Here is a 12604-nt window from a genome sequence, read left to right as displayed (position 1 = left end):
AGGAAACCGGAGCACCCGGAGAAAACCCACGCAGACACAGGGAGAACTTGCAAACTCCACACAGGCAGTACCCGGAATCGAACCCGGGTCCCTGGAGCTGTGAGGCTGTGGTGCTAACCACTGTGCCACTGTGCCGCCCCTAGAAAGTGATGATGCCATGGAGGGATTGGAAAACTGCAGTTAAACGGGAGGAAGCCTTATCTTGTATGTGGTGTTTGTGACAAAGTATAGGTCGAAGCTGAACTGTTGATTAACCCTGTGAAGTTTGTTTTATTTGCCTTTAATTATGTCCTTTTTTCATTTAATCATGGATGTCCTGTTCTCCTAGAATTGGAAAAATCTATTAAATGGGCGTAAGACATTGACACTTATGCACATTGTGCTGTGGAATGTTCAGACACGGGTCTGGGTCCTAGATTTCTCGCATAGCTGGGCTTCAGAAGGATGGAGGAGAGCTGCTGTCGTGCACACGCTGCTGCATGATGAAAAATTGGCACTAAATTAGAGAGCTCACTCTGAGAGGTGACAGGATGGGAAGTTGTGTAGGACAAGGGTGTACTTCTGAGGTGGGGCTGAATGAAGGACCATGTTAAGGTGGAAGGAGACTCACATGGAGTATAAACACTGGCACAGATAAGTTGGGCCAAATGGTCTATTTTTTTTCTGTGCTGTACAATCTAGATAATTCTAAGGGCCAAAGTTAGCTCCAGCTGGGCATCTAACGGCGTCAGTCATTAGTTAGACACACCCTGGCCATTTACGTTTACAGATAAAATAGCTACTACAGGAGATCAGTTAAAAGAAATAAATGTCTGAGCATGGGAGCAAATGAAAGATAAAACAAAAATAATCTTTTGAATCAAGAGACTGTGATGCAGCTTTAATGTAGCAGTGTCAGTTATTTACCCAATATAAATACCTATTCAGACACATCGGCCGGAATTTTACACCCACCACCCCCCCCCCAACAGGAACAGGCTGATGGCGGGGGTTGGGGGGGCTCGTTAAATTGAGTGGTGGGGAAGGGGGGGTCCATTCCCGACATCTTCCCGCCCCCGCTGCAATTTTATGCGGGGCGGTAGCGAGAAACAGTTGTCACTTGAGGGCCTCCTTACCAGCGGCGGGCAGGCACCTTATGCCCCAGAGAAGGTTGCCAGGTAAAACCTGGTGACCTCCTTGCGGGCTTGGTGGGGGGGCTCTCCTGATCGGGCACCCTGTGCCCCAAGCAGGGCCCTCCTGAAGCCCCAACTGCCCCTAGTGAAATAAAGTTCCCCCCCCCCCCGGCAACCAACCCCCACTTGCCTCGCCAGGGCCCTGCCAATTGTCCCCAGCGAGGCCCCAAAACTTACTTCTCTTCCGGGGCTAGCATCCACAATCCTGCTGTTGGCTGGGTGCAGTCCCAGCAGTGGCCACCACTCCCAGTGGCGCTGCTGGGACTGAGAGCTGCCGGCCCGCTGATTGGCCAGCAGCTCTTGGAGGCAGGGATTCCTGCCTCAGGTGGAAGTCCCACCCAAGTCCAATTAAGGGCCTGGGAAGTGTAAAATCTTGCCGTGGTTCCCCAGGCCCAGCGGAGACGGGCTCTTCCCCAACTTTTCTGGCCAGTGGGCAGGGCCTCCCGCCCAACGTAAAATTCTGACCATCATCTTTGTTAGTTTCATGATTGGTGGATGACTCCACCACTTAATCACTTTACCAAACAGAAGAAAACTTTTACCAATCTCAACAAGTGCTTCCCATAATAGAAAAAAAAGAATGCAGGTAGTGCACAGGAAGTTTGTGTGTATTAACTAATGGGGCTGTTAATGTCCTGACTCTTTGTGATGGAGATTTGTTGACTGTTATGTGGCTAAATTGAGGTTACATTATAATGATGAGACCTTGTAACAGTGAGAGGTTTATAACACATAGAGGTGGAAGTAGGCGATCTTTGTGATGGACAGGATGTGGGGGTCAGAAACTCAGCTCAGGATCATACAGGGCACCGAGGTTGCAAACAGTCTGGTTTCAGCCTGAGACAATGGTTCAGGAGTCAGTGGGAAGAGTGTGGAAGTTGTGGCATTGGCTGAAGATGATGGCTTTAATTCTCCCATTCATCCAAAACTAAATCTCAGACAAGCAGTTTGACATCACAGAGGCAGTGGAAGGGTCAAGACAGATGGAGATTAGCTTGGTGCCATCAGAGCAATTGTGGATGCTGACCCCATCTGTGCAGATGATGGTACCAAGGGGCAGCATGTAGATGACAAGGGCTTTGGTCTTTCCAATATTTAATTGGAGGAAATTTCTGCTCATCCAGTACTGGATACCGAACAAACAGTATGACAGTTTAGAAACAGTGGAGAGGTCGAGAGAGGTGGTGGTGAGATCAAGCTGGGTATCACCAGCATACTTGTGGAAACTGATGCTGTGTTTTCGATGTTACCGAGGGAAGCATGTAGATAAGAAATAGGAAGGGGCCAAGGACAGATCCTTGGAGGACAGCAGAGGTAATAGTCCAGGAGCAGGAAGAGAAGCCATTGATTCTCTGGCTATGATCTCTCAGATAAGAATGGAACCAAGCAAGTACAGTTGCACCCAGCTGTATGACAGTGGAGAGGCATTGGAGGAGGGTGGTGTGATCAACTGTGTCAATGGATGCAGACAGGTCGAAAAGGACAAGGAGGGATAGTTTGCCTTTGTCACAGTCACATTTGTGACTTTGGTAAGAGCCATTTAGGTACTGTGACATGGGTGGAAACCTGATTGTAGAGATTCAAATAAGGTCTGGTAAGGATGGGCATGCATTTGGGAGGTGACAGCATGTTCAAGGACTTTGGAAAGGAAAGGGAGGTAATTTTCAAGGATGGAGGGGTTGAGGGTTGATTTTTTGAGGACAGTGGTGATGACGGCGGATTTGAAGGACAGGGCAACAACACCTAAAGAGAGAGAACCATGAACAATATCAGTTAACATGGGAGCTAAAAAGGGAAGTTAGGTGATCAACAGTTTAGTGAAATACGGTCGAGGAAGCAGGAAGTGGGTCTCAATGACTAGATGAGCATGAGGGGATATAGGAGAGAAACTAGAGAATGCTGCAAGTTCAAGGCTAGGACGAGGGGGACTTGAGAGGAGGTTGCTGATGTTCAATACTGAGAGTGACTACCATGTGAACTCTGTACATTCTCTGTTAATTAGTATCATCCTCATCTAATTTATTATCCTCAGGATTCATTTTACAAACAGTATTGCACAGTCTTATTTCAGACTTGTGATTCTCAGCACTAAATTCATTACAGTTACATTTTGCCTCTGACACAGTACACAGTAGCTCTCTGTGTCTCTCACATGCTTTTCATTCTGAAACCTCACGCCTCATAATGTCATGACCTTTGGAATTCATAGGTTTATGACCTTTTTTAAAAAACTGTTTTTAACCCTGAGTTAACCAGTCATGCCTTTCCCTCAGCAGCTAGCTTACCATTTATCTCACTCTGGTATTCTTCCTAAAGGGATCTTCTATCTGTGCACAAGTACCTCCGAAAATACAGAATGGGTGAAATAAGAGGCATGAAGAACATCAATTTTTTTCCCCCTCTGATTCTCTGTACCTTTTATCCCCCATGCAAGGTACCACTCCACGAGTTCAGGAAGCTCTCTATACCTCATCCAAGTGGTCATTCTACATGGCTTTGACCATTATTAGGACCTGAGTAGCCCTAGATGTGATCATCAACAGTCGTACGACTGGATAGAAACATGCCGGTTGGCTTGCAATACTTGTGCAGATAACTAAAACCACTGGATGAAGTGAGGTTATGCTCTCTAAAAGGAAATTGGATGGATACTTGAGGGAAATAAACTTGCAGGGCTACGGGGATAGAGCCGGGAAATGGGACTGACTGGATTGCTCTACAGAGAGTCGGCATGGACTCGATGGGCCGAAAGACCTCCTTCTGTGCCCTAAATGACCGTGAACTCTACGACTCTATCCACCAATGTCCAGCAGGGCAGAAATTTCCTTGTTCCCTATGTCAGTAGCACTCAAGCCAATTGCAGTGCTCCTTATTTGCTCCCCCAGCTGGAATCAGCTAACAAAGCACAGACCAGGGGTTGAACCTGGGGACCTTTGATTGCAGTCATTTGATGGACAGTGTCATCGCATGATGAAGCATTCAGACACACAGGGGTCTGAAAGACCTGGGAGAAGACTGCTCTGCAACACTTTCCTGCAGTGCCATCATTTTGGACTCTATTGTGAGTTTTTGACATGGGACATGCTGAGGTACAGACTTTTATCATCTGGTATTTGTGTTCTTTTCTTGGTTATTTCTTTCAAAAGGTATTTTTAAAAATAAATTTGTAACTCCTGATACAATCATCAACAGTGGTGTTGTCAGATCCTTCTCTTCGCCTGCAAGATTTGTACCATGCGTACATTGCCCCTTTAAGGAGAGCAGTTCATCAAAAACATCGGATGAAGTGAGACAGTTTAAAGCACCGAGGCCACTTGGTTAAGTTTGTAATGAGAATGGATCAAACAGCTGTTATATTCTAATAGTGTCCGCACCACGATCTTGGACGTTGGTACTGCACTTTTTCCAGATGATCATTACTGAAAGTGCACTTGGTTGGTAAAACATTCCATACTGACTCAGTCTGGGGCATGATAGAGCCCATATGATGGACAGTTCAATAGTGTAACTCCTCCAGATAAAGTCTATGAGCCCTTGTAGTCTGCTGCATTGATTTCCCAACTGTCTTCAGAGGGGAGAGGGAGAGAGATAAGTACATACAGAAATACTTCACAATGACATTGACGTGCCCGGAGATGTCCACTTTTTTGCTGGGTTGGATTGGCAGTAATGTGTACGGTCTCACTCTTGCCACATTTAATGCAACGTTACTTACTATCTGCGTCACACTGTTGCAAATGGTAGAGTTCGGGAAAAAAGATCCTTGTAATTTACTCAATTAAGAGCAGAGCTTGGTGGCCACACTGCAGAGTCATGTGCCATTCGCATCATTGGAAAGCCAACCTGTCAATCCATCCCTTGCGTACAACAATAACTTGCATTCAACTAGCACCTTTCATGTAGGAAAACATCCCAAGGTGCGTCAGAGGAGCGTTATCAAACAAAATTTGACACCGAGCCACATGACGAGATACAAGGATAGGCTGATAAGATGTTTTAGCAAGTGAATTAAAAGAGGAGAAAGAGGCAGAAACGTTTAGGGAGGGCTTAGACAGCTGCAGGCATGGCTGTCAATGGTGTAACCATACACTAGGATGTTGTACATTTCGGAGTCATGCTGGTAATGCAGACCCATGACACACAAGATACATACCTGTGCGATAGAAATTCAGACGGCTGGGTGAGGGTGAAGATGAAGAGCAGTCACTGGCCCTAAGAGATTGAACTTCAAGTCTTGGGCTATAACCCGGTGGGAAAAGCCAACAGCTTGCTCATTTGACATCTTACTTTGCCAATCTAAGCCAAACAGAAATGATCTAAATAAACAGGAGAAATTCCCAGGCAGCCCTCATATAAACGTTGCATCATCGCCACCAATAAATGTTCTGTTTTCCTTCAAGAACTTGGCGGGGCTTTAAAAAGATGCTGCCCCTCACAGATGACCTGAAGGAGCAATAATTTAAATCTATCAGAAGAATCAAAGGCAACGAAGCACTCGTTATTTAAAGCTGTTCTTGTCTTCAAAAGCACCAGGAAGTTTTTTTTGCTCCAAATGGATTTTCAATTCTGCTGTTTTTTTTATATAACCCATAAATAAAGATAGTAGCTGATTGATGGAGTCCAACAATCATCTTAGCCAATGAGTTATATTTGGAATACTTTGAACTTGGAGGCAAAGCACTGGGAAGGCTGGAAATAAAATGTATAGGAGGGCTGGAAATTGTCGAAAGTGGCCATAGTGCTGGATTGTCAGGTTGCTGTTGTAGTTACAGAATTCAGGGTTGACAAGAGTCCAGAGATTTTACACTCCTTGGTCATTAACTCCAGGGACCTGACATTTCCCGTAAAATAGAGGAAATGGGAAAATGTGAACATAAGAACGCAAGAAATAGGAGGAGCAGGAGTAGACCATATGACCCCTCGAGCCTGCCCTGCCATTCAATACGATCATGCCTGATCTCATACTCAACTGCAATTTCCTGCCTGTTCCCCATATCCCTTGATTCCCTGAGACACCAAAACCCTGTTTATCTAAATCATAAATATACTCAACGATGGAGCAGCCACAACCCTCTGGGGTAGAGAATTCCAAAGATTCTCAGCCCTCTGAGTGAAGAAATTTCTCCTCATCTCAGTCCTGAACCTGAAACTGTGCCTCCGTGTTCTAGGTTCCTCAAGACAAGGGAAGCAATCTCTCAGTAACTAAACTGTCAAGCCCCTTCAGAATCTTGTACATTTCAATGAGCTTATCTCTCAATCATTCATGTGTCATGAGAAATTTCTTACTCAGAGAATGGTGAGAATGAGAAACTCACTACCACATGGAGTGGTTGAGGCGAATAGCATAGATGCGTTTAAAGGAAAAATAGATAAGCACATGAGGGATAAAGGAATAGAAGGATATGCTGATAGGATGAGATGAAGTAAGGTGGGAGGAGACTCGTAAGGAGCATAAACACCAGCATGGACCAGTTGGGCCGAATGGCCTGTTTTTGTGCTGTGAATTCTATGTAAAATTTTTATTAAAAGCCACAGGTTGGTCTCTCCAAGGATAAATCAAGAATAAGTAATAACCTGCTAATGAAGTTCCATTCTCAGAAATCATATTGCACAGGCATGTATGATTTCATTTGTGGACCATTATCCGCAAAAAGAGGGAATTCACTCTTTCCCCATATTCAACTTTCTACTTTCCTACCAATGGTTGAGTAAGAATCATTACTGTTTGGCTCCCATTAAATGAAATTTGAGACTTAAAAGATGACATGGGGCACGTATCATTCAGTATTCAGCTGACTGGAGTTGAGAAGATTCTAGTCAGGAATGGTGTGCAAGTGGACTCAAGCTGACCTCTCTCTATCTCAGGCTTCCAATCAGCAATGAGAGATGCCTTAGTTCAGAGGGAGTCCCCATGTGAGCAATGATACAGGAGGAAAAGACAAATAAAAGGAAAGAATTTCCATTTATATACCAGCTTTCATGACCTCAGAACATCTCAAAGGGCTTGACAACCAATGAAGCACTGTTGTAATGTAGTCACTGTTGTAATGTAGGAAATGCAACAGCCAATTTGCACACAGCAAAATCCCACAGCAATGACCAAATAATCTGCTTTAGTGATGTTGGTTGAGGGATATATATTGACCAGGACATCAGAAGAATGCCCCTGCTCTTCTTTGAATAGTGCCATGGGACCTTTTGCATCCATCTAAGAGGGCACTTAACATTTCATCTGAAAGAAGCATCTCTGATAGCGCAGCACTCCTTCAATACCGTACCAGACTGTCAGCCTGGACGATGTGCTCAAATCTCTGGAGTGGGACTTGAACCCATCACCTTCTGACTTGAAGCTGACAGTGCCACCCACTGAATCAAGGCTGATGCCTAAAGTGAAAATTAGTTTATAAGTGAAAGGAATAAAAAACATTCAATTTAAGAATAGGAAGGAAATAAAGCTATTGTCCCTTGAGAGCAAATATTCCACTGTAGTCACACCAAATTGGAAATCAGCATACTCAAAAAATGCACTGGGCCAGTTCAACCGGTTTTTTTTATTTGTTCGTGGGATGTGGGCATCGCTGGCTAGGCCAGCACTTATTGCCCATCCCTAATTGCCCTTCAGGAGCTGGTGATGAGCTGCCGCCTTGAACCACTGCAGTCCTTTTTTTTTTGTGTAGGTACAGCAACAGTGCTGTTAGGAAGGGAGTTCCAGGATTTTGACCCAGTGACAGTGAAGGAAAGGCGATATAGTTCCAAGTCAGGATGGTGTGTGACTTGGAGGGGAACTTACAGGTAGTGGTGTTCCCATGCATCTGCTGCCCTTGTCCTTCTAGGTGATGGAGGTCGCGGATTTGGAAGGTGCTGTCAGAGGAGCCTTGGTGAGTTGCTGCAGTGCATCTTGTAGATGGTACACACTGCTGCCACTGTATGTCGATGGTGGAGAAAGTGCATGTTGAAGGTGCCAATCAAGTGGGCTGCTCTGTCCTGGATGGTGTCGAGCTTCTTGAGTGTTGTTGGAGCTGCACCCATCCAGGCAAGTGGGGAGTATTCCATCACACTTCTGACTTGTGCCTTGTAGATGGTGGACAGGCTTTGGGGAGACAGGAGGTGAGTTATTTGCTGCAGAATTCCCAGCCTCTGTCCTGCTCTTTTAGCCACAGTATTTTTGTGGCTGGCCCAGTTCAGTTTCTGGTCAATGGTAACCCCCAGGATGTTGATAGTCTCCTTATTCCACAAGATATAAATATGGTGTTTATAAAATAGATTTTGGAAAAGAGTTTTCTGAATGCTTAAACAGTGCCTAGCTAGCATCAGATCATTTAATTGCGCAATATGTCTTTAAGAGTGCATTCTCAATATTTAAGTGAGGTTCTTTAAAAGGCAGCAGAACTGTGGGAATTGGTGCCTGCTTACCAGCCAATCACATGGCTCAATTCTGCCAAATTTCCTATCAATATACCTTTGTAAAGTTTAATTGTTCATGGATTCTGTTCATTGTTGGTGGACAGGAGGACGTGGTAGCGGTCGCTGATGTGTGAGAGGGTTTTATCAAAGAGGTTCAGAATTATTTGCTAATACATGGTGTCCTGCACATTGGTTAAAAGTTCAGGTTACTCTTCCTTTCTTAATCAACCCGATTGAGACATATGGAAATTCAGATGAAGCACATTTGACCTCATGGATTGTCTGGCCAGAATGTGCTTAATTTGCTTTTTCCCATTCTTCTCAATCTGCTGACATGAGACTATAGTATATTTTACTGGTACACCATCTTATGAACATAAGAAAGAAGGTAGGAAAACACAAACTAGTGCCTCATGACCCTTGCAATGGAGTGGGCCATAGGGTTACCCCATTTCCCCCTCACCCTTGGATTGCCAACTCTGGTTGGACACATTGCTGGAGGTTTAATCTGCTGACCTCCCACTTCCACTGCCCCACGCAGGCAAACAGACTATGTTTCCATCAACAATATTTTTATAAATAATAAATATTGCTGAAAACAGAGACATTTTGTCGGGCAATGCCTTGACCAATCAGAGTCAAGCTTCCTGGTTTAAATTTCAAACAAAGCTTGGCAGTTAACTGTCAGTCACCATAAACTGGTGCATTCTCCATAGCAACACCTCTACCAATCAGAGTCCACTTGCCAACCAATCAGCACTCTCTTCTCATACAGTATAAATTTGTTGTTTTCCTTTACATTGGTATTCTGGCAAATTGTCCTGATGAATGGAAGACAAAATGCTTCGACTAAATGTCTCTGTTTTCAACAATACTCAAGTTCCGTATGACCAAACGACTGTTTATAAATAATAAATGAAAGAGTTCAAAGAAAATTAAAGCAACACGTTCTTTTAAAGTCCCTCTGTTTTTTTTTCTGCTGGGTTCCTTACAGCAGTGTCCAGGCGAGATTAATCTTGAATTCCTGAAGACTCCAGGATAATCCTGGAGGGTTAGCAACCCTACCTCACCCCACAGCCACTCAATGTCCTGGGCATGGCAAAATAGAGAGGGAAAATTCTTTGGGCCAATTTAAAACAAAATCTCTGGGCAATTCCTCTTTCAGCTCCACCAGCAAGCTCCAGGAGACGCCAGTGACTGGTGTCACTAGTCCCTATTAACACATCTATCTTCTATAAGTTGAGATGTGTTCCACTCAGGAACTTGTCCAATTACCTTGTGAATGAATGCTTATAGCAAATGCATGCTCACCGCACACACTATAAACCAATTCCAGAGGTCAACAACTCTGCAAAAGAACTTCCTAGCTTCCAATCTATCTCTCTGCTTACATAACTTGTACTGATGCCCTCTAGTTCTCCCCTGCATATCTAGCTCAAATAAGCTATCAACAGGGACACAATCTTATCCTTTCATTATTTCAACCACCTCAATGATAGCCCTTCAAAGTCTACACTTTTTCAAGGTAAAGCATCCCAGTCTCGAAGCCCGTCCTCATAACTACTTAAACTATTTATCAATCAAATGGTCCCCTTCTGAAACTTTTCCAGAGCTTCTTGAGCACATTTTATACTTTATCCTAAACTCCTTTATCTCCAAAGAAAAGTCTTGATAACAACGCAGGCTAGGAGATCGGGTGACAGGATACTGACGATAAGTTTTAGGTAAGGATCAGATATCGAATACTGAATTTTTATACAAGGTGCAAGAGTGAAATGGGGCCAGTCACACATCCATAAAAACAAAGCAGGGTCTATTCTGCTCATATGCACTACCCCATTTTGCACATGTGATCAGCCTGTTTTACACCAGCACGTGTTTTTAAAAGACTACTCTAAGCAGCTTACATACTTTATATATGTTCAGGAGTCAGAATCTGAATCTTGCCCTAATTCACCTCCTGAATAGATATATGAGTAAATTTATTGATTCCATGTACACCAGAAGCTGCGATGATAGGAGCACAGGTCTGAAAAATGGCCCCTCTGAGCACAGGAATGATGAATTTCTCCATAATACACACTGGGTAAAGCCATCTATTTGTTCCTACTTCTGTGCAGTCCATATCCATCTCACTATCAGCTCTTGTACAGGTATATTATACAGTGGACCAATGCTGACAATTCTTACTCTTCTCATACGCTCACCAGTCTGTGACAACCAGTCTGTGACAATTCTACACAGAATTACAGAATTGTTACAGCACAGAAGGAGGCCATTCAGCCCATCATGTCTGCACTGGCTCTCTGAGTGAGTAATTCATTTAGTGCCATTCCCCCACCTTCTCCCCATAACCCTATACATTCTTCCTTTTCAGGTAACTGTCTAATTCCCTTTTGAATGCTTCAATTGAACCTGCCTCCACTCCACTCTCTGGCAGTGCATTCCAGATCCTAACCACTCACTGCATAAAAAAGTTTTCCTCGTGTTGCCATTGCTTCTTTTGCCAATTACATTAAATCTGTGCCCTCTCGTTCTTGATCCTTTCACGAGTGGGAACAGTTTCTCCCTATCTACTCTGTCCAGGTCCCTCATGATTTTGAATACCTCTATCAAATATCCTCTCAGCCTTTCCTTCTCCAAGGAAAACAGTCCCAACTTCAAAACATGTGCATTACACAAGGTAAAAGATAGCAATTCACTCTTGAGTATCTGAGTGTCAGCTCAGTATATGCATAAGGCACTCGCTAGGCAAATATTGATGATTAACTACTATTGAGTGCTGTATCTGTTGTGTCTCAGTGTTAACTTCTTATTTCCAGTACCACATCACTTATGTCTGTGTATTAACTCTTTGTATCTATCATTATATCACTTGCATCTTACTATCTAATACTATATCACTTCTGTGTTTCAGTGTTTACTCCTTTTATCTACTTATTTATCATTCATGACTCATTGTAAACTACTGGAGCACTGCAAACTGCCTTTCCTAGTGGAGGGTAAAAATTTGAGAACAAGACAGGCCAATTTTTTATATTCATTTATAGAATGTGGGCATCGCTGGAAAGGCCAGCATTTATTGCCCTTAAGGAGGTGGTGGTGGACTGCTGGGGTTTGTGTGGTGTAGGTACACCCACAGTGCTGTTAGATATATTGATATTATACAGAGAGATACAAAGCTGCTGATTAACGGGCACTCTGCTCCCATACAATATGTATATCACTATCAACACCAGTTACTGTTGGTGTTTTGTTAGTTGCATACACTAATCTAACAAGTTTGGTGTACAAATTGCTCCTGTTAGGCATTACATTTTCCAAGAGATAGGTCATAGACTTCGAAGGAAGGTACTGCAACATGAGTTTGGTAACTGTGCTGATTGTATTAATCAGGAGACCCCTACGTACTTGCACCCTCCTTCAAACAGCCCAGGCATGAAACTTGACCTTTTCACCTTTCAACTTTGCTTGAACCTCAAGCGCGACTTGTGAGAAGAAAGATGCTGATTGTATGTTACTGTACTGGTGATACAAGTAAAATAACCCTACTTGTGTGTGTGTGGATGTGTCTGTGTGTGTGTAAGAAATTGTGTGTGCACTGCTATGGCCTGAGGGTAATGAGCTTACACAACATGCTTCTCAGTAATGCTGCCCTGTGTCTTTTGGATGTGTTAACACAATGGATGATTATTCAAACATGAATCGGACTGCAGTGAGGAGCCCAGTTAAACAACAGTTTGGTAAAACTTGGCGCCTGGTGAGTGAGGAATGTGCACAAGGTCTTCTGTGTCCTTGTTTGTTAGACTCCCAAACGGTTCAATCATGTATATCATTATTAATGTCATTATTCATGTGCACTGATATTTGCTTTAACCCCTTGATACTCTGTGGCTTTCATATCCCATACATGGGACCTCTCTGTATCTCTCTCTCCTGTCTAAACATCTGCCAGTGTTAATTATCATTTTTTTTTAAATGTACCCTTTAGTTTGGGCGGAATAGAAATCACCTTGATAAAGGTTAAC

At 43.6% G+C, this 12604-nt stretch overlaps 1 protein-coding gene across 9 annotated transcripts in view; it reads left to right on the top strand.

Annotated features, from left to right (window-relative positions):
* Positions 1-12604, top strand: part of bcas3 (BCAS3 microtubule associated cell migration factor) — a 999028-nt gene that overhangs the window by 829614 nt on the left and 156810 nt on the right. For 2 of the 9 annotated variants that reach the window (XM_068010746.1, XM_068010745.1), the window contains one exon: positions 3607-4344. The exons of the other annotated variants lie outside the window; for them this stretch is intronic. In XM_068010746.1, the coding sequence (XP_067866847.1) occupies positions 3607-3689 (83 nt within the window). In that variant the 3' untranslated portion in view covers positions 3690-4344. Of the gene's footprint in view, positions 1-3606; positions 4345-12604 lie in introns of those variants that run through there. 9 annotated transcript variants of the gene reach the window in all.

The sequence above is a fragment of the Heterodontus francisci genome, chromosome 30 (assembly GCF_036365525.1).
Source record: "Heterodontus francisci isolate sHetFra1 chromosome 30, sHetFra1.hap1, whole genome shotgun sequence".
Taxonomy (NCBI): Eukaryota; Metazoa; Chordata; class Chondrichthyes; order Heterodontiformes; family Heterodontidae; genus Heterodontus; species Heterodontus francisci.
The sequence above is the reverse complement of the archived record's forward strand: the minus strand, read 5'-3'. Positions and strand labels throughout refer to the sequence as shown.